This window comes from Xyrauchen texanus, chromosome 35 (assembly GCF_025860055.1).
Source record: "Xyrauchen texanus isolate HMW12.3.18 chromosome 35, RBS_HiC_50CHRs, whole genome shotgun sequence".
In the NCBI taxonomy this organism is placed as follows: Eukaryota; Metazoa; Chordata; class Actinopteri; order Cypriniformes; family Catostomidae; genus Xyrauchen; species Xyrauchen texanus.
This window is the reverse complement of record NC_068310.1, coordinates 21,302,572-21,328,281: the sequence shown is the minus strand read 5'-3', so window position 1 is coordinate 21,328,281 and position 25,710 is coordinate 21,302,572. Positions and strand designations below refer to the sequence as shown.

Genomic DNA, 25,710 nt, shown 5'->3' with positions numbered 1-25,710 from the left:
TGCACTCTCCTCTCTCACTCTCTCTGCCCTCATGCACCACATGAAGTAAAAAAGTCAAACCCGCAGAGTTATACTCTTCCTTTTGCCTTGCGTTAATTGTTGCAGTGTGAATCTAGAATTTTTATGTAAAACACATGTATGGCTGTGTTGGCTATCTGTTGGAACATCTTATGCACATTATTAATTATTCTCTCATAATTTATTTACTCTCATGCCATCTCAAACTTGTTAGACATTCTTTCTTCTGTTGAACACAAACTAATATATTTTGAAGGATGTATCTGGTGCTTTTGTCCAAACAATGTACGTCAATAGGGTACAAAAAAAAACTTTCAAGCTCCAGCATAAAAGTAATCCATACGACTCGACTGGTTTAATATACAGTATGTCTTCTAAAGCAATACAATCACTTTGGGTGAGAAACCAACATTTAGGTCAATAAGTCAAGTAAATATATTTAATATATTTTTTATTGCTTCATAAGACATGGATTAAACCATTGCAGTTGAGTATGGATTACCTTTATGCTGTCTTTGCATCCTTTTTAGAGCTTGAAAGGTTTGGATTCCATTTTCTTACATTGTAAGGACAAAAACACACCATATATCCTTCAAAATATCTTAGCTTGTGTTGCACAGAAGAGAGAAAATCATACGAGTTTGAGGTGGCATAAGGGTGAGAAAATGATAAAGAATTATAATTTTTGGGTGAACTATTCTTTTAAAACTGAAGTATGTGAATTCTGTCACCAAACTGCAAAAACAATGATTATTTTCAAAAAGGTTTCCAAAACACTCCCCAGCTGTCCTCGGCTGGTCAAACAGATAACCCTGCTCCAAACTCAATTGCGTTGTGCCAATGTTGCTATGTCTGGCTGGTCAGGATGCTTAAACAAATAATGTTTTGATAGTACTACGGAGCCACAGTATTACATTTTTATATACTCGGCAAATTGCTTATTTATAGCGGTCTCTGCATATTAAGTTGGGACAGAAGAATTTTAACATTGAAAACAATTACACACGTCACTTTTGAAAGAAAGCCATATCTACAAATGACCTAACCTTTCATTGTCAACCATGAATAAAGCTCTACACATAAAATGGGAAAACTCTTGCATGGCAACAAAACCGAGAGTGGCTGCACCTTCATATATGTCCAACACAAAAGTACAAACTCCTCTTTCACACCCCTCCTCTTATCCTGCCTCTTGACACCAAGTGTTCTGTTCATCCCTCTCTCTGATAAGAGTGCTGGAGAGAGAGAGGGAAAGAAAGAAAAGCAAGCCTGTGCTTGAAAGAGCTTTTGGAGTGGCAGTGCTCGGTCTGAGATTCTTTGTGGGGAACAAGCCTTACTAATGACGCTGTTTGATGTATTTTCCGAGGGGGGATGGGAGAAGGCTGTCTATCCCACTCCAAAGAGAAAGAAAGGCCTCTCTAATAGGCCCCCATCTCCTCTCCTAACCTCCGTCCAAAGACAACAACAATACTCCCTCCGTCTGTCTCCCTCACCTCTTCTTATCTTGCCGTTGGTCTTTGAGATGAAGAATCTCCCTTAGCGTATTCTATTATTTTCAACTCTCTATCTTCATGAGGAACTGATATGATTATTGCATGAGAATGAAACTATAATGATTGTCTTCTACTGTCTATGCATGAGCCAATGGGAGCTCTGAATATGATCAGACAGCGAGAGCTATTAAAACTTTACATAAGTGAGAAAATGGGTTTTGGGTTTGGCAATTTGTGTGGATGAAACTTGTATATAAGCACATTAATGCATGCAAAAAAAAAGTACATTTCTGCAACAGTTAACAACTGTCTTTCCTATTTTCATCCCATAAATTAAAATAACAGATTCCTTATTTTTTAAATGCAACTTGGTGAGTCTGTTTTTCACTAACACACATTGTTTTTAGTTTAAAAGTGAGTCTTCAGGCACTTTTCCATCATTAGGCAGAACGGATACCGTTGTTGAATCATTCTGTTCTGCATTACAGGAACTTCCTATCAAAAGTCAAGATCTGAAAAGTTCAGGTTAGGATTCTGAAATCACCATTTTTACTAAACAGATAATATAGGAATGTAGGAAGTTCCTATAAAATGGTTTGGCAGGGTGGAGAGCGGGGCCGGGTCGTGATCCTACACACCCGGTCCCGTATTAGGCTAATCAAGCCTCCGTGACGGACATGTCCGTAAACCATCTCTCTCTCTCTCTCTCTCTCTCTCTCTCTCTCTCTCTCTCTCTCTCTCTCTCTCTCTCTCTCTCTCTCTCTCTCTCTCTCTCTCTCTCTCTCTCTCTCTCTCTCTCTCTCTCTCTCTCTCTCTCTCTCTCTCTCTCTCTCTCTCTCTCTCTCTCTCTCTCTCTCTCTCTCTCTCTCGCACGGTCCTCTGCAGTCGACCTTTATCCCTCACGGTGGCTTGATTAGCCTAATATGGGACCGGGTGTGTAGGATCACGACCCGGCCCCACCCTCCGCCCTGCCACAAACGGCCACAGTATAATATTAGTTAAAAGGAGTCTGATTCAGGGGAGAAAGTGAAATGTGAAGGTATTTGAGCTTTACTGATGGTGCTGTGACAGTATTACATTAAAGGTTGGGAAACACTAAAATGAACCACTGCACCCCCTGGTTTCTGTAGAAGCTCGCTAGGCTGGCACAGACTGATCCACTCTTTCTTCCTCTCTCTATGTCTCTTTTTGACCCTAATCTCTTAGTAGTGTCTTTCCCACAGGGCTCAGCCACACTAGTGCTGCTATCTCCAGCCCAGCCTGTTCTCCAAGCTCCATCGTGTCTTATCAGGCAACCTCCTGCCTGCCAACTCTCCGGAAGCCCTGGGCTTACTCCAGTTCCTCTCCATCTCTACCTCCATCTCCATCGCTTTGAAATCAACGGTTCCGAACTGTCACTCAGAGTGAAGTGCAGCTCATACCACTCTCTCCCCTGAATTAAAACCCTCAAGTGATTAAACAGAACCTTTATAAAACTTTAAATACTGATGATGTGATTTGACAGTGCATGGCTGAGTGATCTGCTGTACGCAATGCTTGCGTAAGCGAGAGGGAGAAGTTTTTGAGCGGGGCAGTGTGCCCGTGGCATCAGTGCAGGGAGAGAGGAAACCTGGCTCCAGACCGCACAGTTTCTGTTGTTAGCACTTTGGCATCTAGCTGAAGTAATTGACTAAACAAAAGAAGAGAAAGTTCAGCCGTTACTATGCATGGAGGAGCTGGGGGTGGAAAGCGACACTGACTCACTCCGCCAGTTTCTTTTCTTCTTATAAACTTCCACATTAAATATTCACCCACTCTTTTTCTGCTTCCATCCATTTATAGTTCTCTATTGTGTGCCTGCATCAACTTTTTTCATATTTCTTCTCATATTATTTGCTGTTTTTTTTTTTTTTGGACAGCTCCTGACGTACTGTAAAAGGTCTGAATTTAACTTTCTGGTTGTGTTTGGAGTGTAATACTAGCATACTGCTTACTGCGCAATATGTTTACTGCCTACTATTTCTTTTTTTTACTTCGTGATTAAGTATAACATATGCAAAGATTAACTTAAACAGCAGTATGCTACATTGTTGTCACATGTCCTCACTATGTTGCTGGTTTAATTTAGCAAGTGCATTCCAAATATCATCTTGGAAATGAAAACCGTTTTTCAAATTTTTTATCCAATTTTGCGTTTTAATGTCTTAAATCTTGACAGTCCGATCAAAAAATGCATCAAGAAGGTAATTAATAACTGCAGTTGATATTACTTCCTGGCTATTTGTCACATTGTAAATGAAAGTTCAAGTTAAGTGCAGTGTATTGAGAGGTCCGTACAGTATTTCTCACAGTAAGCTCTGTTGTACAGTATACTGCACATCTGGATATATCTATACACACACAGACAATTCACATACTGTGCACAGAATGCATACTGCATACTAATAGTAAGGTAGTATACTTTTTAAAATAGCCATTCTGTTTGGCATATTCATTAAGCCATATTCGGTGTATACCACACGATAAGCATTGGCCTAGGTTAGTCTGAACATAGCCTTCGTCTTTTATAAAAAAATTTGAAAGGGTAATTTTACCAAAAACATGCTATAAACACTTCAAATACCTCTCACCCTGAAACTTGTGATCACAGAAAAAATAAACTCCAAAAACAGCTTAAAGAGTGTTTAAAAATCTACAGCAATAGCGAGAATACTGCACGCTTTCTCTCTCTCTCTCTCTCTCTCTCTCTCTCTCTCTCTCTCTCTCTCTCTCTCTCTCTCTCTCTCTTTCTCTCTCTCTCTCTCAGCACGCTCAAGGGAGAGGCAGGGTTCAGCAGTGCCTGTCTGCCTCAGGGTCAGAGAGTTTAAGGTGGAAAGCCTTTAATACCAATTAAATGTTGCCTCTTAAAGCTGTGCTGTTCACATTTAACACCAAACAGGGAGGCTTGGAGCTGCCTCGTGCCTCCGCCGTTTTCCCGGCGCCTGTCGCCAGTACTGCCGCTAATTCTTTTAAACTCCAGCTCTTATCAAACATTGAGAGGTGCCGAGCCTGGCAAGAGCGACAACAGAACTTTCATAAAGGGATAGAGGGTTAGACGGATAGAGAAATAGCAGAGCAACTAAATGAGCAGAGAACGAAGCTCTTGAGTTTCTCCTCCTTTACTCCCTCTCCCTGGATCCTGACAGGTTGGACCTTAATTCCCTTTTCTTATTCCCTTAATCTGTCATCTTTATCAGGCAGGGGAAGTGGCGGGCGGTGCGGCAGAACTCCAACCTCCAATCAATCTCCACATTACAGCTGACAGAATGGTGCTAATAACTTATTGATTCCCCTGTTTGCAGGGCTCGGCCAGAACCGAAAGGCTGACATTGATTGGCTATGGGGGAGGGGGTGTCTGCTGGAAACAGCGCGGCGCTTCCGCCAGCCCAGGGGATTCGGCATCCCCTCCCTTCTACTGTCGCTCTCCCACAGAGGGCCTTAGGGGATTGAGTGAGAGACAGGAAAACGAGAAGAGAAGGAGAAAAAAGAGGAAAATCAAAATCATGGGAAAAAAATATGCGACAACAACAAAACAAGTCAAAGAGAGAGCGCAATTTGAGGGGAAAATTAAGACAGCGGAATAGTTGACAACTGAATGAGTAAAATGCAAACAGATGCAGAAAAAACTGACAGAGAAAATCTCTAGGTATGAAAAACGGTTAATAAGCAACAACATCACAGTGTATTAATGGCAAAGCACAGGTTAATTTGTGGAAAAACTAAACAAACAAAGCTTATAATTGTTAGTTTTTTCCACTATTCTTCACTGGATATTTCAATGCAAGCTAAACTGCTTTAGGACTGGGTGGTATAATGATAAATACCACGCCAGTTGAGATTCTGCTATAACATCTATACCATCATATTGTATATCCACAGCACGATTTTAAGATATCTGACAACAAGAGGAAAACTATAATCTACTAGTCACAGATGGCAACTTACAAATGTAGATAGATTTGTTGATTATAATGGGAACAGTTAAGTGTTAACTTACGGCACCACGCCAAATATATTTTGTGTAAACACAGTGTACATGCGTAGTTTGTTTATGGTTGGTATTAACAGAACTCAAATGATGGTCTACACTAAATAAAAAGCGAAAATAATACTTTAAATTTTATTTTAAGTTCTTATCTGTTGGTTTGTATCCATCAAATTCTAAATAAAAAGAGAAAACAATGTATTTTTTCATTATTATTTTAATTATTTAATCCATCAGATTGTCTTAAATGGACATTATACATGGTTATGTAATATATTTTAGGGTTGTATTTCCAGCAAATATACGTTTAATTTGATTCATACCATTAACGTGATATAAAATGACTCATATCCTGACATCGTGACAAAATGTCAACGGTTCATCTTCAGAGGGAAGCTTTCGATTAAAACATACAAATATACAAATTCAGGGATTCTAATTCCTTTCTCTGGTCCACACACAGACACATGTAGATTCTCCTGACTGCCTTTAGAAGAGCAAGAGAGCGGCAGAGCAGGAAGAAAAAAAAACAAAAACACCTTATATGCCTATTAAGAGTCTCTGGTCTGACCGCAAAGCCACGTTTAGGAGTCTACACAGGGAGCCAGACGAGCTGCCGGCGCCCTGCCCTCCCCCATCCCTTGCTGGGGCCAGCAGGCCGGCCGAACAACCGGAAGGACACGGGGAGGGAGGGGGGAGGGGGAGCCGCCTCTCCTCCGTCGCTGACTGGCTGTGGCTGACGCCTGGGTCAGCTCTCATGTCTGTCTCTCAGATTTAATTAACGGGTCTCTCCGGCGCAAAGCAACCCCAGTGCGGCGGCCAGCTTCCTCTTCCCCCGCCTGTCTCGCGACTCCACGCAGCAGTCCACCCTCCCTTGATACCATACAATGCTCTGCTCATTCATTTGTTCTGCACTTTTCCAAACCATTCTTTTCTTTCTCTCTCGCTCAACCACACACCCAAGAAGAAATCAGACTTGAAAGGAAGTAAAAGGGTCTGTGTGACAGAACATCAAAAAAGAAATCTGTTGGGAGTCATGGAAAAATGACATGTGTCCATGATTCAAGCTTATATAAGGTCAACATTTGACATATTGGTTGTTCCAGCGTCCAGTGTTTTGCAATTTTGCAATCAATTAAGCAATATCACACTAGCAAGAATCTGGGTGTACTGAATATCTGTATGGGTTCAAAACAACAGCACAGCACAATTTTCATAATGATGTTGCTTTTATACAAATGATCTATTAACAAGAAGTTCATATTGATTAACTTAAATTTGAGTGAAGACCAATTTAGTCCATTGCCACTAGAAAGCATTCTTATACATTAGAAAATGTACTTACAATCAAACTAATACTTTGAGTAAGTTACTAACTATAGGAATAACCAATCCCTTTATACCACTTTACACCAGCACACCAAGAATCCAAAGCACTTCAAACTAGGCCTGTTTTACCCCTGTTCGACCCTTAACCCGGCTCAGGGACGGGTTAGGGGTCTAATTTCACTGGCAGACAGAATTAGACGCACGACCAGATCGGATTGTACTTGTTTACAGACGTGAGTCTAGCTGCTTACAGCACCTCTTAAACCTCTTTTAACTGCTCAAACAGACAGATTTTGGTCATCAGCCACACTGCAGGTGGCTTCTGCTTTTATTCCTTTGTGTCCTCCTCAATTAAAATTATGATTAAATGAGCATCTTCTATTTAGATTAGGAGAATTAAACATTTTAAGACAGAATTTACTGTAGCTCTCAAGTCCAATCTAAGGATCCAGCCGAATGGAAGTGATTTGATCCATCTTTTGGGCAATTAGATCAGAGGGATGTAGAGGAGTGGGACACTGGCTTAAGACTTACAGTGTCTGGGCGAATGCCACTGTAATAGGATTGAGAGGCAAAGGTTTATTCACATATAGCCATTTTACCAGAAACTAATAACAAGATTATCCAGAGTATATACAGTATAGGCAGTCTTCCACTATAGACTTTATTCAACTACTGCCTACACTTAGAAAAACTGACATACTAAATTTACTTACAACTATAAACAAAACTACTACCAAATATAACTTAAGTAATTAATTGCAATAATTACAGGCTTAGTATAAAGTAGACTGCATACAGTATACTTTATATGAAACATTACATTTCAACTAAATTTTCCTAATTCTCACAAAAAAATTTTTTCAATGGTCAGTCATTTGAAGATGACTTATTATGAAAAAAGTTTAAATAATAAAACAAAAATGTCCATCCATCCATCCATCGTCAACCGCTTATCCTGTGTACAGGGTCGCGGGGGGCTGGAGCCTATCCCAGCTAACATTGGGCGAAAGGCGGGGGACACCCTGGACAGGTCGCCAGTCCATTGCAGGGCCACACATAGATAGACATACACTCACACTCACCTCCACATCCACATCCACACCTAGGGCAATTTTTTTTGGAGACACCAATTAACCTAGCCTGCATGTCTTTTGGATGGTGGGAGGAAGCTGGAGTTAAAACAAAAATGTAAAATATATATTTTAAGTGTTTTTTATTTTTGCAGATTACTTACTAGACAAAAAAGCACTACAAGTATAAAAATTATACTTAATATAAATATAAAATAAAATATAAAAATAAAAGTAATTGTAAAATGTGTGTATATAAATATTAATATACATTATAAAAATATATATATATAATTTAGAAGGCAATAACAACAGCGCACATGAGTGCTTAAGAGTACCAATAGGATCAGTGTACAGTATTCTGTCCAGTAGTCTGTGCGTTAAGAGAAGTGAAGACAAGAGCATTAAATAATGGAATGAAGATGGCCACAATGGGACGAGTAATAAGCTTACCATCCTCAATGATGCAAATAACACCCAATTAAAATACCAGCATGCAGTCAGTATAATTGTTCTACATCAATCAAAAGCATAAATCCTGCTAAAACAAAGTACGATGGCAATATAACAGCAAAATGTAGACACAGAAAGAGAGAGAGGATAGCAGCAAAATATATTGAGATAATAAAGATAATGTAAGCTATAGGTCAGATACTGTTCATTACACTCATTCGATAAGCGTGCATTATAATCGTTAAAGCCTTTTTCAATGCAATTTTACAGTATTTGTCTGTGTGTATCCTTTGGTCTTTTTTTGGCCCTTAAAAGTATAATTTACTAAAAATGAGAAAATATGTCATCTTTTACTCACCTTCATTATGTTCCAAACCTACATGACTTACTGTCTTTGGTGGAACACAAAAGGAAATGCTAGTCATAATGTTAGCCTCAGTCACCATTCCCTTTAATTGTATAGGAAATAGCAGCATATACATTCTTCAAAGATGACATGAGGGTGAGTAAATGATGACAGAATTACAATTTTTGGATGAATTATCCCTTTAAATCAGGACCCTAAACAAATGTATAACAACACACCAAAACATTTTTGATCATATTTTTAATAAATGTGTACCTATCCCAGGTGTACTGTCTGTGGGTGTGTCTTACCTGAGTGAGCAGAGGCGAGGCTAAGGTCGGAGCAGGGCTGGCCCTCGGGCATGCCGTGCTGTCGGGTGTGGTGCAGGTTGGAGATGATCATTGAGAGGTCACTGTCACGACTGCAAAAACAGAAGAGCGAGAGGAGGAAAGGTAAGAGGGGCAGGGTAAGTATTTCTAGGGAGTTCTAATCTCAGATTCATCACACAAAGCAACATTTGGCTCACACATTTAGCATATTATCATTATTTACAGCCAGTATTGATTTTTTTCATTGTGGACTTATACCACTAGTATACCACTAGTAGATAGTGAATCTACCACTAACTTAAAAAGATAGCGATTGTTCACAGCAGAGATAAAACCCTTTAGGAAGGGCTTTACATTTAATAGCACTGTCCCTTTAAGAGTGCTCTTGCTTTATCAGACTTTCCAATGGAACAAAAGACAAATTATATAAACATAACATGATTCCAACACAAACAACTTAAACAATGCAATAAGCCAATCAAACACAGCCAACCTGGTGTACTCCGCCATTATTCCTGTCAGGTTTCGTCCCTTGAAGCTGAAACACTCAATGCTTTAGGCCAGAGGTGCCCAAACTAGGGCCCGCGGGCCAAATCAATGGTCATCACAGGCCAACTTTGGCCCATGGGCCCTAGTTTGGACACCTCTTGCCTAAAGCATTGAGTGTTCCATAGATGACAAGAGAAAAAAAATGGAAGCATTTGCATTACAAAAACAATAGTTTATTTGAAAAGTAGAGAGTATTATGTGTACTTCAATGACCTTTATATAAGTGCTGTCTGAAAGTTTGCTCCATTGGCCATCCCATGTGCCACCCTAAAATGGAGTGGTGGTGGTGTAGTGGGCTAAAGCACATAACAGGAAATCATAAGGTTGCTGGTTCGATCCCCACAGCCACCACATTGTGTCCTTGAGCAAGGCACTTAACTCCAGGTTGCTCCGGGGGGATTGTCCCTTTAATAAGTGCACTGTAAGTCGCTTTGGATAAATGCATAAATGTAAAATGTAAAATCTTCACTATGATTGGCCAGCTCCAAAATTGGAGGTGGGCATTCAATACAGCCAGACAGAACCTAGTTTGTTTAAAATGGAGTAGGAACTAAAGCAGTGTCAAGAAATTACAGGTAATTAGGTGGACTTGCAGAACAGTGCATATAGTCATCCGAAATGAAATATACCTTGCACTATACATTGTGCAGCATATCCACGCAAACTCGACCACTGAAGCGCACCCGTGAAGTGAGCTTGATAAAGTCAGGTGAGGGAGCATTTCAATATAAACAACAGTTCTATTCACTCCAAACACTGCACAACATTATTACTATATCTGAACTAAAGTAATACATATAGCACTATAATTGAACAGACCAGGACTATCAAAAATCTCTTTTCTGCCCTGCAATCTAGACAAAAACGGTAATGCAGTAAATTAATTCTTCATATTTCATCTTCTTATTCTGACTAAACCCTGTTTTGGGGTGTGTATAACATTTGTTTGTCAAAGTGAGGATCTCGTTTACTTGCAACTATCTGTCTAAAAACAGATAGCTGCAAGTTTTTTTAATAACAATAAGGTACAATGCCATATTTTGTCAGGTTCTTCATCATAATCATATTTTGGAGTAAACTAAATTAATATGCCTCTCAATTTTTTTAATTTGTAGAAATGTGCTTTATAGCTTTTATTTCCTTTCATAATTGAATGCATTCAGCCTTAATCCATCGCCTCTTTAAGAAAAGAAGCAAAAGTACAATTTAAGTTTTTGATTATTTTTTATTTATTTTTTTACAGAGTTTTGTTTTTGCAGTATTAATATTTAATTATATATATATATATATATATATATATATATATATATATGCCAAATTTACTTTTGGCCCACTGCCCTCAATCATGTTTGATTTTTGGCCCTTCATAGGAAAAAGTTTGGGAACCTCTGCCTTAGGCTTTTTAACCCGGCTTCTGCATTCATTGTCTTTTGGATTTTCAGGTTTGAGTCTCATCCAGACTCATCTTCCACCTTAAGATGCTCTAATCAACAAATTCAACACATAAGCAGTTTATGAGCTTAAATCCAAGTGATTATGTTTTTATGATAGCACTGAAATCACTGGGGTCTCTGGAGACACAAGAGGCGTGGAGGGTATGAGTGTATTCTCCAGTGATCTGTCATTTCACAAAGGGAACCTGATAAATGGTGAATAAATGGGGCCCATTTACCATTCAACATGAGCGTGTGGCTTTAGAAATTAAAATGGATAATAAACCTGTAGGTGATGCTTGCCATATTTATGGACGCATTTTACGCCCTGGTGTCAAAGTGGCTTTATGGATATATGCAACCTTGTATTGTATAACTGCAATCAGAGAATAGCTGTATTGGACAGGTGAAAAAACTATTAAATATTAGTACTGTGTTTTTTGATGATCAAATCCAATGCAGCTGGTTAACAAACTGATCCCAGAGCAAGATCGCCATCTGCGATTACACAAAGTAATGGAATACTAGTAACTGTGTTACATTATCAGGTTACAAAAAAGGAATCTGTAAACTATTACAGTTATATTGAAACAAGACGTAATCATATTTCTAGTGCATCACTAAAAAAAATAGCAGGTTACTATTTTCTATATGTATATTGAAAAAAAAAAAAAAATATATATATATATATATATATATATATATATATATATATATATATATATATATATATATATATATATATATATATATATATATATATATATATATATATATATATATCCTGGCAGAGGGTGCACTCCTCCTCTTTTATTCAGGGCAGTTTTCCATTCAGCTTCTTTCACCACATTTCCGAGAATACAAATCTATGTGCTGGAAAACAATTATTAATTAATATAATTATACACATTTTTCACTGGAATACATATACAACCCTACCAGGCCTGGTTACCCACTTGCCTTCCTGTCTCTGCTTGTTCCTTAAAGGCCAACTAAAGGGTTTACAGATTAGGACTGGACAAGGCCGTTCCCCCACCTCCCTCCCCCTCTCATCCTTTCTTCACTTATCCACCCCTCCATTAACCCTTGTTAGTCCTGCTTTGGCCATGTTGTCTCTATAGAAATGAATAGAAGTATGTCATGAAGGTATTTTAATGCAATCTGATTAAAGCTATGATCGCATTATAACACAAATTATTTCAAATACCCGATTAGCCTTTAGCAAATATCAGATGCATCTCTTCGTGGCTGGTAGTCTGTGGGGTGCACTAATGTCAAGGGAGGTCTGAGGAATGTTTTTCCGTGCGGTTGCAGACCACAGTGAGCCTGTCTCGCTTTCTGCCGTTTTGCTGTGGTGGGCGCGTGGCATTGCTGTTTGTGGCAGTTGAAGTGCTAGTTTTACAGTGCATAGATTACAGGCTGAGTCGGAGTAATATCAGTTTGCCACACTTTATGTTCAGCTACAAACACAGCACATACAGGAATTTATTCTCCAAGACCGAACCAGGCTGCAAATTCACTTGTCATTCTGAGAATCCAGAAAACTGGCAAGAATTCCATTGGTTAGCTGTACAACACAGCTACAATTGCACAATACCACCTTTACAATGTTGGTAACATTTGTGCAATGTTACTGTGAATTAGCCTATTAAAAGCATTTTTATTTAAAAATATTAATGTTCATTAAATAATAATTTACTAAACATGCTTTACTATTCTAGAGCATGATCACAGACTAAGACAACTGATCATTTCACTACAGCAAATGCTCAATCACTCACCATATTTCCAGGAATACAAATCTATGATCGGAAAACTCACATTTAATTTGAAGCTGACAAACTCACAGATAATTCAAATAATGAATGAGACTAAAATAATCAATATAAGAAACAAACTGTATCCAGCTTCACGCCATATTTCTCCTTAATATGAAAAGTTATTGCATCTAATATCCAAAGTTTAATTAAATTATAAAAGGAAATGTTTAACATACATGCTATCGCTTACAGAGCTCAAGTTCTAATAGAAAATACATATTAATTACATAATTTATCAAATAAATATTATTCTGAATTTAACGTCTAAATGTTCTTGTTCATTTGGCAGCAGCACTAAATAAAATCAAAAACTCTAATGAATCAATACTACTTTGTATAGTCCAAAGATCCATTTAGCCATTATTTAAGAAGCAACTACGGCATTCTCTATGGGTCATCCAAGTTCCCCTTTCCATCCCATTAAAAGGGCATCAGTCCAAACAACAGCTCCATCTCTGCTGTTCTCGCTCTGGCAGCAAAGGCAGGCTATTATCTGCAGATGGAGGCTCTGCAGTGAGCCCACTAAGGACAGACATTGTTAGTGGGTTAATTAGCACACTTTCTCTGGGCTGTCCCATTGAGGGCTGCTAACGAGGCCTTCCATGACTGGTGGCCAAGGTCATAATCTGCATCAGGCCTGGAGCTAAGACATGGCCGCCTGAGTCAGCAATCCCGCGCAGGGGAGCACAGGGTGGACCTGACAGCTCTGCTTAGGACAAGAGCTGTAGCTTATCACGCAGTGAAGATGATCAGCATAATCTCCACCTAAACTAGTCAATATCTCTTACGCTTCCCCGCCAAGCACACAGACACTTTGCCCCAGATATGACCCACTGAGAGAGGACACACACTCAGCTGTGCATATCAGATTAGGTTTTTTTTAATACATGCAAAACTATACCTTAAGATACTTAAGAAACTGTAGTTCTGAATCAGATTTTTGATTGGATGAGCCACGTTCAAAACTGTTATACAATTCTAAACACACACCTATGACTTCTCATTTTATGTTAATGCACCAAGTTATAATTAGCCTAGAGTTTGGATAGATAGCAATATTACCTGCCAGAAGAGTTGTTTATTACACTACTTAATTTTAATTAAACTTTATAAAATGTTATAAATATTTTTAAATAAGTTCAACTGTTTGAACATTGGTACCTTTTATTATATTGCTGTTGCAGCTTTTTTATATATATATATATATATATATATATATATATATATATATATATATATATATATATATAAGAAATAAGCCACTTGAGTCAGTTACAGTGATTTTACTTTGGTAAAGGGGCACGTGTTGTTCCTCAAAAACACCCTCTATCCGTGATAAAGGCTTATTCCTTTATACAGTAACACAAATACATATGGGTCTTTTTCATTTTTAAAGGCACATTTCTGCAAAAAAATTTAACTGATAAAAGGTAAAAGGGATAGTCCACCCAAAATACAATAATTATATCGCTCTCATGTTGTTCCAAACCCATATGGCTTTCTTTCTTCATTGGAACCCAAAAGAAAATGTTACAGTAGGTAGACTGTTAGCATCACTCATTTTCATCGTATGTATATATATAAAAAAATAAATAAAAAAAAGCAATGAAAGTGAAGGGTGATTAAGTCTACAGTACATTCTCCTTTTGTGTTACACAGAAGAAAGTCATACAGGTTTGAAACAACATGAGGCTAAATACATTTATTTTGGGTGTACTATCCCATTGAGTACACCAAACAGTTCTAACTATATTAGTGGAAAACGGCAAAAATTGTGGGTGGAGCAAATGTAAAGAGCAAATATATGAGATGGATTCTTCAGAATCTAACAATACTATCAATACATTGCTGTCTATTGAGCTACACTTGGTGCTATGGTAGAGATGTTTTCTGTGTAAACCCCCATATTTAGCAAGTGCCAAAAAAATAAATCAGAACCATTCAGAGCAGCTTTAGTGTCAGTGCTTTACAAAATGAAAATCTGTGATATCACAATGAACAAAGTCTTTCTGATGCCAAACGATATGGGTTTTTGCATCAACTGTGCTGTTACTGGTAGCAGAAGCACTTCCTCACCACAGCGCTCACATACACAGCTGAAAGCACTTCCATCTGTTCTTGACGTGCGTCTGCTGTAGAAGCACTAGGCCTAGGAGTAGGGTTTGTGGTTGAATGTGGAGAAAACCAACTGCACACCTGTATTGAGCTTTGCTTCTCGAAGTCTGAACGGAGAGTCAAATGCTGCTAAAGGAAGAAAATCCTATACATGCAATGTAAAAAGTGTTAACGTGCAGTTGTTACCTTAAGGAGCCATTTCTACCTGATCTAACCCTTAAAAATTACTTTATGTTAGTATAACCTTATATAGTCAGGTTGGTTCAGTGATGTAAAATAATATTTTTGAACTGAATAAAAACAGTTAATTTTAGGTGTTACCACATGAAGTGTTTAATAATTTTCCTGGCAAAATATTTATACAGTACAGTGGTAGCTGTATGTGCTAAAGGGTTTGAAGGTATAGCTCACCCAAAAATGTAAACTCTATCATGCTTTACTCACCACGCATGGAAAAACTTGCCCAGTACAAATAATGGGAACTAGAGCCTTCAATCTTCAACATTTCTCCATTTGTATTCTACATAAGAAAGAACGTCAAATGGGTTTGGAACATCACGAGGGTGAGTAAAGGGTCTTTTTTTGTGCAAATAATACCTTTAAGACATTTCTTACTTGTTTGTTGCTTATTAGTTATTCACACATGGGATTGGCTGTAAAATGGCAGGTATTTCACTACTGACTTGAGTTTAAAACAGTGTTGCAGCCTATTGGACAGACCCTGAGGTCCTCGTTGCAGGGGAGGGAGATAGTGCCAGCGCAAATGCCCCTGCAGTGACACGAGAGACGAGAGCTGGCGCCAGATATAGAGGTCACACAGAGAGCTGGTAGACCGGGCATCCTGACGCCAGGGCTTACACCATTACTGAACACAGTGCTTAGAGTCTCACCCTGAGACACACACACGCACACACAGAAGTTGGGAGGGCATGTGGAGAGCATACCTCTGTGGCAGCGGGGGCGTGGTCAAGCGCCCGTCCGGGAGAGAAAAGCGGTAAGGGCGCTCACACCTGAGCTAAATTATGTGAGCTAAACACCTGTCTCTAATTGCAGTAGCTTGAGGAGAGCGGCATAAAAAGCAGCAGCAACAGAGCCCAGGGGAGAGCCCGACACGAAGGCCAAGAAGCTATTGTGTTATATTAGTGTGTGAATTAGTGTGTGAGAATTAAAAACAACCTTACCTGAACCCTGTTGCTGTTTCCGTCCCTTCCTCACTGGAAACTTGTTACACTGGTGCCAAAACCCGGGAATTTGCAGGAACAGTGGTCCAAAGCTATGGAACAGAGTCGCCCCATAGAGTCCTCCCAGCTGGCGGAAGTCCTCCAGTCCCTCGCTACGCTCCATCAGGGCCACCAACAGTCTCTGCTTGAGCTCCGACAGGACCAGGATCGTCGGTTCTTTGAGATCATGCGGGCTCAAGCAGAGGACCGGCTTGCCATCAGGAGCCTCCTCAGCCAGGAGGCTGCTCCAGACGCAGCCGCGACCCCGGACACCCGCGCCACACTGCCCCCACCCGCGCTACAGAAGATGGGGCCGGCAGATGATCCAGAGGCGTTCCTGGACCTCTTTGAGCGCACGGCGGAAATTTGGGGTTGGCCACGCAACCAGTGGGCAGCCCGCCTCGTCCCTCTCTTGTCCGGGGAAGCACAACTTCGCACAACAACTTCCGGCAACAAGCCTCCTGGCTTATACCGACCTGAGGAGAGCCATCCTGCAACGGGTTGGTCGGACCCCGGAAGAAAGTCGCCAGCTCTTCCGGGCCATGAAACTGGATAAATCCGACCGCCCGCTTATGCGTCAGCCCAGCGGCTCGCGTGATGCCTGTCGGAGGTGGCTGCTTGCGGGGACCGCGACGCCAAGGAGCTCGTCGATCAAGTGGTACTGGAGCAGTTTGTCCAGCGCTTTCCCGAAAACGGCGGAGTGGGTCCAGTGCCACCGCCCGGCGTCGCTGGAGGAAGCCGTACGACTCGCTGGAGGACCACATGGCGGCGATTCCAAGGGCGGATGTGCCCTCTCTCTCTCTCCTTCCCCTGTGTCTTCCCCTGTTTTTCTCCCTCCCCTCTGCCCTCTCGCTCTGCTCTCTCCCCAGGGTCCGTTCCTGCCCCCCGCAGGCGCGGAGGATTCACGAGACCAACTTCCCGGCCGTGGGAGAACCCGCCTACCCCTTCCCCGTCCTTCAGCCGCTCTCCTCCTCAGTGTTGCAGGGGCACTCTTCAAAATAATCTCCCGGGTGGGGATTCCGAAAGAAATCCTCACCAATCAGGGCACAACGTTTATGTCACGTACACTTCGCGAGCTTTACGAACTATTGGGCATTAAGTCGATTCACACTAGCGTTTACCATCCGCAGACTGATGGCCTAGTGGAGCGATTTAATAAAACACTAAAAAATATGATTCGTAAGTTCGCATACCGAAGACGCTTAGGAATTGGGATAGGTGGCTCGACCCCTGTTATTCGCGAGTACGGGAGGTCCCACAAGCCTCCACGGGTTCTCACCGCTCGAGCTGCTGTACGGGCGACGCCCACGTGGGGTCCTCGACGCCATCCGCTGAGCTTGGGAGGAGGGACCTTCTAATAGTAAAATGAAATTCAATACATTCTTGATCTTAGAGCAAAACTCCACACACTGGGGAAATTAACACAGGAGAATTTTCTCCAGGCTCAAGAATGCCAACGCCGGCTGTATGACAGGGGTGCTCAGCTACGGAATTCGCGACCGGAGATAAAGTGCTTTTATTACTCCCAACATCGAGCTCGAAATTACTCGCCAAGTGGCAAGGACCCTTTGAGGTCACACGACGAGTAGGGGATCTCGATTATGAGGTTAAACGTACCGATAGAGGGGGCGCGCGTCAAATATATCACCTCAACCTCCTGAAATTGTGGAGAGAAGAGTGACGTTGGCAACGGTAGTTCCGGAGAGGGCGGAGCTCGGACTGGAGGTAAACAAAGCCCGCAATCTCAACACCCCGGTTCCTTATGGAGACCACCTCTCACCGCGCCAACTCGCAGAGGTTTCCGAATTACAAAAGGAGTTTGCAGACGTGTTTTCTCCTCTACCGGGCCGCACAAACGTCATACATCACCATATCGAGACCGAAGCCGGGCGTGGTGGTACGCTGTCGCCTCTATCGCTGTCTCGAACATAAAAAGAAAGTAGTTCGAGAAGAATTGGACGCGATGCTTGAGATGGGAATAATAGAAGAATCCCACAGTGATTGGTCCAGCCCGGTCGTCCTTGTTCCCAAGAGCGATGGGTCTGTACGTTTCTGTGTGGATTATAGGAAAGTCAACGCGGTGTCTAAATTTGACGCGCACCCAATGCCCCGTGTTGATGAACAGCTCGATCGGTTAGGTACGGCTCGATTTTATTCGACCTTGGATCTAACGAAGGGTTATTGGCAGATCCCCTTGACACCAATTTCCCGTGAAAAAACGGCTTTCACCACGCCGCTCGGATTACACCAATTCGTGACGCTTCCTTTCGGTTTGTTCGGGCACCAGCCACGCTTCAGCGCCTCATAGATAGGATCCTCAGACCGCACACTGCTTACGCCGCTGCCTATCTAGACGATATCATCATTTATAGCAATGATTGGCAGCGGCACATGCAACATCTGAGGGCCGCCCTGAGATCGCTGCGGCGGGCGGGCTCACGGCAAACCCGAAAAAGTGCGCGGTTGGGCGTGTGGAGGTACGGTATCTGGGGTTCCACTTGGGTCATGGCCAGGCGCGTCCCCAAATTGACAAGACCACGGGCGATTGCGACTTGCCATAGACCCAAGACCAAAAAGGGGGTGAGGCAGTTCCTGGGGCTGGCTGGCTATTACAGAAGATTTGTGCCTAATTATTCGGATGTCACCAGCCCGCTGACTGACCTCACTAAAAAGGGGGCTCCAGATCCGGTCCAATGGTCGGAGCAGTGCCAACAGGCGCTTACACAGATTAAAGCTGCACTTTGTGGGGGCCGCTTTTGCATGCACCTGACTTCTCTCTCCTTTTGTTTTGCAGACGGACGCTTCAGACAGAGGGCTGGGGGCCGTACTCACGAGGTGGTGGAGGGAGAGGAGCCTGGTGCTGTACATTACCCGGAAGCTCTCCTTGAGGGAGACTAAGTACAGCACCGTAAAGAAGGAGTGTCTGGCCATCAAGTGGGCGGTCCTCACCCTCCGATACTACCTGCTGGGGCGGGCCTTCACCCTCTGCTCGGATCACGCCCCACTGCAGTGGCTCCACCGCATGAAAGATACTAACGCCCGGATCACCCGTTGGTATCTGGCCCTCCAGCCTTTTAAGTTCAAGGTGGTCCACAGACCGGGGGTGCAGATGGCTGCCGCTGACTTCCTCTCCAGAAATGGGGGGGGAGTGGTAGGCAGGCCGGGTGGCGCCCCGGCCTGAGTCGGGCGGTGGGGGTATGTGGCAGCGGGGGCGTGGTCAAGCGCCCGTCCGGGAGAGAAAAGGGGTAAGGGCGCTCACACCTGAGCTAAATTATGTCTAACACCTGTCTCTAACTGCAGTAGCTTGAGGAGAGCGGCATAAAAAGCAGCAGCAACAGAGCCCAGGGGAGAGCCCGACACGAAGGCCAAGAAGCTATTGTGTTATATTAGTGTGTGAATTAGTGTGTGAGAATTAAAAACAACCTTACCTGAACCCTGTTGCTGTTTCCGTCCCTTCCTCACTGGAAACTTGTTACAACCTCCTTTTTATACAAATTGACAGACATTCTACACTTTTACAAAAAAACTTTAAACAAAAGAAAAAGCCTTTTTTAATTTTAGTTTAATACTGCATTATTATTTTTTTAAAGGAAAATCAAAGTGGAACCAAAGTCACAAACTGTAGGAATGATAATTGTACTTTTCAACCACTTTAAATTAAATAACTGATGTAGAAATTTGATTTGAAAAACTGGTGAGAAACAAAGGTGTTAAAACATTGCATTCCTCCTGTGTCCACACAAATCATGTAATAAACACTGTATATTTTAAAGTTAATAAAGTACCCTTTTCTTGAGAAGAAAAATCTAAACTTTGGAGAGAAAAAAATGCCAATATTTCTCTCCGTTTATTTTAATTTTGTTAACAAAAAAAACACCTGTTGTTATTCTGCTCACATTCAACACGAACAGCCGGGCCTCAGCTAGCGGAGGGGAACAATAAATAAATACAGAAATAGATAAATATATACACGAGTCAGTGTGTTCTCCAGAGCTTTGCCTGTTGTTCCTGCCTTATAAAAGCTGATGGGAGGTTGATAAGACTTTGGAAAAAGTTGAAGTGAAACAATTATTTCGCCACGTTGAACGTTGCTTGGCGGTGTCGGATAATTAGAGAATGTAAACCGTGGAAAAAGCCTGAGAGCTGTGCGAAGTCTAGTGAAACATCCATTTAAAGACAGCTGGCCTCTGTAGATGATACATTAATGACATTGATTATCTCATGAGGTTGATGCAAAAACAATCAAAGAAGATGCTACAAGGAAAACAGCACCTGATTAAAACATCTTCACTGTTTTAACTACTTGCACGTCTTGACAGGCAATGAAACTACATTGAGTTGGTATGCGCATTCAATGCAATATATTTACATTCTTACCAGATGCTTTCTAACCGAAGCAGCTTATAATACATAGCAATTTTCAGTAAATCAATTATCATGGATGAAAGAAAACCAAATTCAGGTGCCTTAAAATACCTGTATTGCGAACAATACTTCAAGCTAAGGGTATGATTCACTATATTAGTTCAACAACACTAAAGTAAAAATATTTGCAATCACATTTTCACACCAAATCTATCACAGTATGTGTACTGCAGAATTTGTATGATTCTATAAAAACATTTTGGACACATGAATATACTGTTAAAAGTTTGTTTTTGTTTTTTGCCCCATCCAGCATATTCCAAAATTATTATCACAGTACAGTATTTCACACTTTGTGCAATGGAGTTCAAAAAGATGATTTGCTTCATTTTAAAATCTAGTCATGCATGTTTTTTTGTGCTGAAAATGTGGACTTGATGTGACCAGGCTTTAGCTCCAGCCCCATCATTTAGAGTCGATATAGATCAACAAAACGACACAGTTTTAATGCACAGTTGTAGTGCACGTACATGCATTTGTTTCTAACACAAGGGCTTCAAAGAACCACATTTTCCTGTAAAGTATTAAACTGTATGACAGTAAGCCCACAGCTGTTGCTTGGGAAGAGCCCTGGACATTTTAAAAGTTCCAGAACTGGAACCCAACCACTAATTATTGCTTTAAAAAAAGGTTTGTTCCAGGAATCCTACAGCATCACGTCCCTTTCCCAGCAGTGTGTCGTACAAACGCTCCAGAACTGCACAGGGAAATGCCTTAACAAAACAAAGATGAATGAATGGAGCACATGGTCACATCATTTGAGGTCAACTTTTGAGTACACATCATTTCCTGGAGCAACGGTAGACCACACAAATGTGTTGAATGTGAATGATTCTACTAAACCTGTGAGACTGTTTAAAAACCAACTAAACAAGAACTAGAAAGGTAAGGTATTCTGACACTCGGCCCATTTCTTGGAAGCTAGGTTTCATCATTTAACCTAGTATACTAAACTAAATCTGATTCTCTGTCATATGTACATAGATATTCGAATGTCTCAGGACCTCAACCTTAACATATGAAATCTGTGAGAAAAAGAAAGGTAAATGTCCAAGCAAAGGAGCTATGTTTTAGCCTTCTGCGCCACATACTATATTTGAGAAGTTAGGTTTCATCATAAACCCAGTGTTTTGGAAAACGCAACAATAAAATGTACCTTTATAGTAAAATTTTCAAAGCCTGGAAACTAGTTGTTCCAAGAAAGGGTATTACATGTGGGTCTAGTATACGCGTCAGTCAGATATTGCTTTAATAAAAAAATAAAAAAACCATTACCATCAGATAAAAATGCCCTTGACTGTACATACCAACTTTTTTAAGACCTTGGCCAGTCACGGCGTGCTAAAGAAGCTGGTTTGGGTTGCTTCGGTCCTAAGGTTTGGGACCAGTTGATTTCCACTTCTGGCTAGCTAAGTACTTACATTCAGGCCCAGACAGCCACCAGAGGAGATGACGGCATGCCTTGCTGGACGAAAGTATCTAATGCTAAACGCAGACAGGTCAGGCCTTTCTCTGAAGAGGCCACAGAAACCCGGGGGAAGACAGATAGTATTTCTATCCAGACAGGTGCAACAGTTGTCTGATTTATTTCCTTTCCCTGTCCCTCGTGCACAAAGGGGAGGGTCCGTCATTCTGGAATCAACTTGCCTCCTCCTCCCCTCCTTCATCTAATCCACTTATGCTTCTACACTTAGTTTTTCCATGAGTGGTAAATAATCAAAATCAACAAAAATTGTGATACATTTAAAAGATGATCAACAGCTAAATGCCAGGCAGCTTTACACAAAAGATCATGTTGTCTTTTTTACATAGCACCAAGTAATATGGGATGGGCAATCTTTTTTGGAGGCTTTTCTTAACAGGCTGTCCTCTGAGTAAGTATACTATCTTATATAATCCATGATGGTTACTCAGTAATTACCCAGACAAGCAGTCAGCACTTCTCAAAGCCCTGGTGTTGACACACCTGACTGCGCACAGGTAGGCTTCAGGAAATGATTGGCATGACCTTGAGGACTAATTCTATGATGAAAATGTAATACTTGCAAATTTTATTACTCAAGCGGTAGGTGAAAGTGGTTGTTTTCAGACAGAAGGCAAGCCAACAATTGCCGTTGTCTTTACTGGTTGGGTTTTCCAAAATCTCGCCAAGTTCAATTTATTTTCCAAAGATTATAAAACGAAACCAATAATATTCAATGATAGTGATTCCTATCCATGGGTATGTGTACTCATACCCATGGATTTCTATTTTACTTTGTTAAACCGACAGTATGACACAAATATTAAGAAAATATAAGGGCTGTTAACAGATCAAAATAAGTAATTGGGATTAATCTCAGAATTTTTCAGTTCTTTTAAGTTCCAAATAAAATATTTTGCGTAATGTACATTTTATAGATTTGTGTGATTGAAAATAGTAGCAGAATACTTGCTACCTGTAGTCTTTTTTTCACACAGTTTTGAATACTTTTTTAAAGAGACTTTAATAATATTAATCATAATGCTCAACCTCAAAATGAGCTATAGGAACGCATTTAGTGTTGGGGTAATTGATGAAGCTGTGTGGGGGTATAGTTTGTGAAACACTGTTCTAGGATATTTATATTAATATTCTACTGTCTCATGGCCCTTACTCTCCAAATACAAAATCACTAAGGTAAAGGAATATAAACGACCAAGCTAAGTGGCAATGTTTCAGCCTATGCGCCACCAAACATGCTTAGCAAGAAAGGTCTGTTTCCCTACAGAAGGACAGACAACTAATCACAGATAAACATGCTGGCCATTAACATTAATCTGTTTAAAAGATATAGACAGTCTTCTTTAAGATGTCAAAGTGAACAGGCTTTTCTCATGGCAGGGGAAGGAAATCTCTTGAAAACTGTACAAGCATTTTAGTGTGACTGTATATTCACCAACCTTTTGCAACCATTTGCAATTTTTTTATCCAATTTTAATTTAAACTGTGGTGAATAAGCATAATCTGCTAATTGCTTGTACTTCTGGAATATTATGACTGTCACCACAACACATCAGACTAACAAATTAGAATAAACTGTCCCAGTTTACCCCAATTCATTATCCGCTGGTCAAAATGCAGAATAAAGTATTTATGTCTGGACTAAAGAAACACACAGTTCTATCACAACACTAATATAAACTGAAATGATGAGGCGTAAACACGCTCAAACGTAAAAAAGAATTCCCCATCCTTCACCATCCATTGACTAAATCCAATTTGTTAAGACCCCTCCACAACTCACTTACCCAGTCCAGCTCAATGGAAATTGAATTTCATAGATTGAACAACCCATTATCTCTGTCGGTCAGATCCTCATCTGAGTAAAGTAAGGGTGAGGTGAGCGGCCCCAGAACAGAGGAGAGACATGGCTCCTCACAGTCCGCCGCCTTTAACAGGGTAAAAGCCCTAGATATTAGTCATAAGTGTTTTTTAAATTCAATAGTATCTTAACACGTGGGCATCTGAAGTGTTGGGGGGGGGGGGGTCTCTGTAATAATGTTAGCTGGGCATTCTGGTTCTTGCGCCATCCTCACTGTCACAGAGTAACAGACTACTTGGGTTTGAGTACAGGAAGAGGCCAAGAAACTTTTGTAGAATGGCGCAGATGAGGGCTTGGTATGTACCTAGATATTCAGGGTTGATCCACTCCAAGGTAATAGCCAAGAGCCCTCCTTTATTCCAGAAGTACAGAACATGAATATAATCATATTCAAGATTTGTTCTAGAAACATCTGGTGCACAGCAAATGCCTCAATTTACTACTTGGCCATTGGAGAGTTTGATTATGATGTTTTGATGAGAATCAAAATCCCTAATTTCAAAGACATCTCGTGTTAATTTGTTGGGCTTCTCCAAATGGACAAATCTAACTATGACCTCTCTATGCTGGAAGAGAATACCTAAATGTATGTATGTATTTGCAATTATAGTCAGCCTAGTCAGTGCGGTGTAATGACCCAAATTTACTACTTAACACCAATGGGCATAAACCCAAGCCTCTTACACTCAAATGACTCAACCACCAGAATTCAATCCCCATTTACCAAAGAGAAATAAAACACATACAGTAGCCCCAAAAAGTATTTTGACACTTAAAAAAAGCCATTTAATGAAATCAAATGATAAAACAATTGTTATATTACTCAAAATTTGGACCGTTTCTGGTTGTTCGACATTAGTAAAACATATCCATTGATAATGTGATGAACAACCCCTGTGGTTACTCTCCTAGGACACCTGTGTGAACCTACGAGGAAATACAGTACATACATTCACTAAAAAGGTATTGATACCAGTTCATTATCATTAATTGCAAAAATGTGAAGTGAAGTTAGTTCTGAGAAAAGCTCTAGCATAAATTGTTTCAGATGACACTTGCTTTGATGTTTCGTTATCTAAAGCACTGAATTTCCAACAATTTAATTGTGAGTTACAGTAAGTGTCCAAAGGTGTCCAAATGCATTTTAAGGCCACTGTACCAAAACAGAAACACCACTAAATAAGTCATATTATCACTATAGCAAGTTATTTTTAGCAAGAGCAGAGTTGCTAATGAGAGAAAGAAAATGTTGTCTTCTCATAGTCCTCTCATTAAAAGCGCTGAAACTTCCTGGAGATTTAACTATTAATTCCACTGAATCTAGACAGTGCCAAAACGAACTCTAAGTGCAAACACCATTGAAACTGAAACATTGAAAGCTGCTGACACTTCATTTTAAAATGTGAATGAAAAATCCCATAAACACCCTCCAAAGACCGAAAGCATCCTTCTTCAGACAGTCTCAAACCAAAAGCTTGCTTTAAAAGGCATGATCTAGTGATTAAAGGCAAATTAATAATAGTTTAGAACCTCAAGGCCGCTTTTTCCAACAATCTCTTTAGTAGAAAAGAGAGGATGGTTGGACGAAAATGCAGTTCCCCAAACTCACCTGCCAGGGCTGACATCTGCTGGCTAGTTATCACCTGTAATGCATTTAGGCAAAGCGAAAAAGCAGGCGGAAATACCGATCGCTTCAGCCACTGCACTTTGCTCACTCCTGCACTGGACACAGGGTAATAAGCTTCTTCAGGCTTGTGTGC

At 40.8% G+C, this 25,710-nt stretch overlaps 1 protein-coding gene across 3 annotated transcripts in view; it reads right to left on the bottom strand.

Moving 5' to 3' along the window:
• Positions 1-25,710, bottom strand: part of LOC127629229 (sterile alpha motif domain-containing protein 11-like) — an 84,305-nt gene that overhangs the window by 34,341 nt on the left and 24,254 nt on the right. For all 3 annotated transcript variants that reach the window (XR_007968751.1, XM_052106366.1, XM_052106365.1), the window contains exon 4: positions 9,027-9,136. Coding sequence is in view for 2 of the 3 variants with exons in the window: in XM_052106366.1 (XP_051962326.1) it covers positions 9,027-9,136 (110 nt within the window). In the remaining variant the exon portion in view is untranslated. The remainder of the gene's footprint in view (positions 1-9,026; positions 9,137-25,710) is intronic.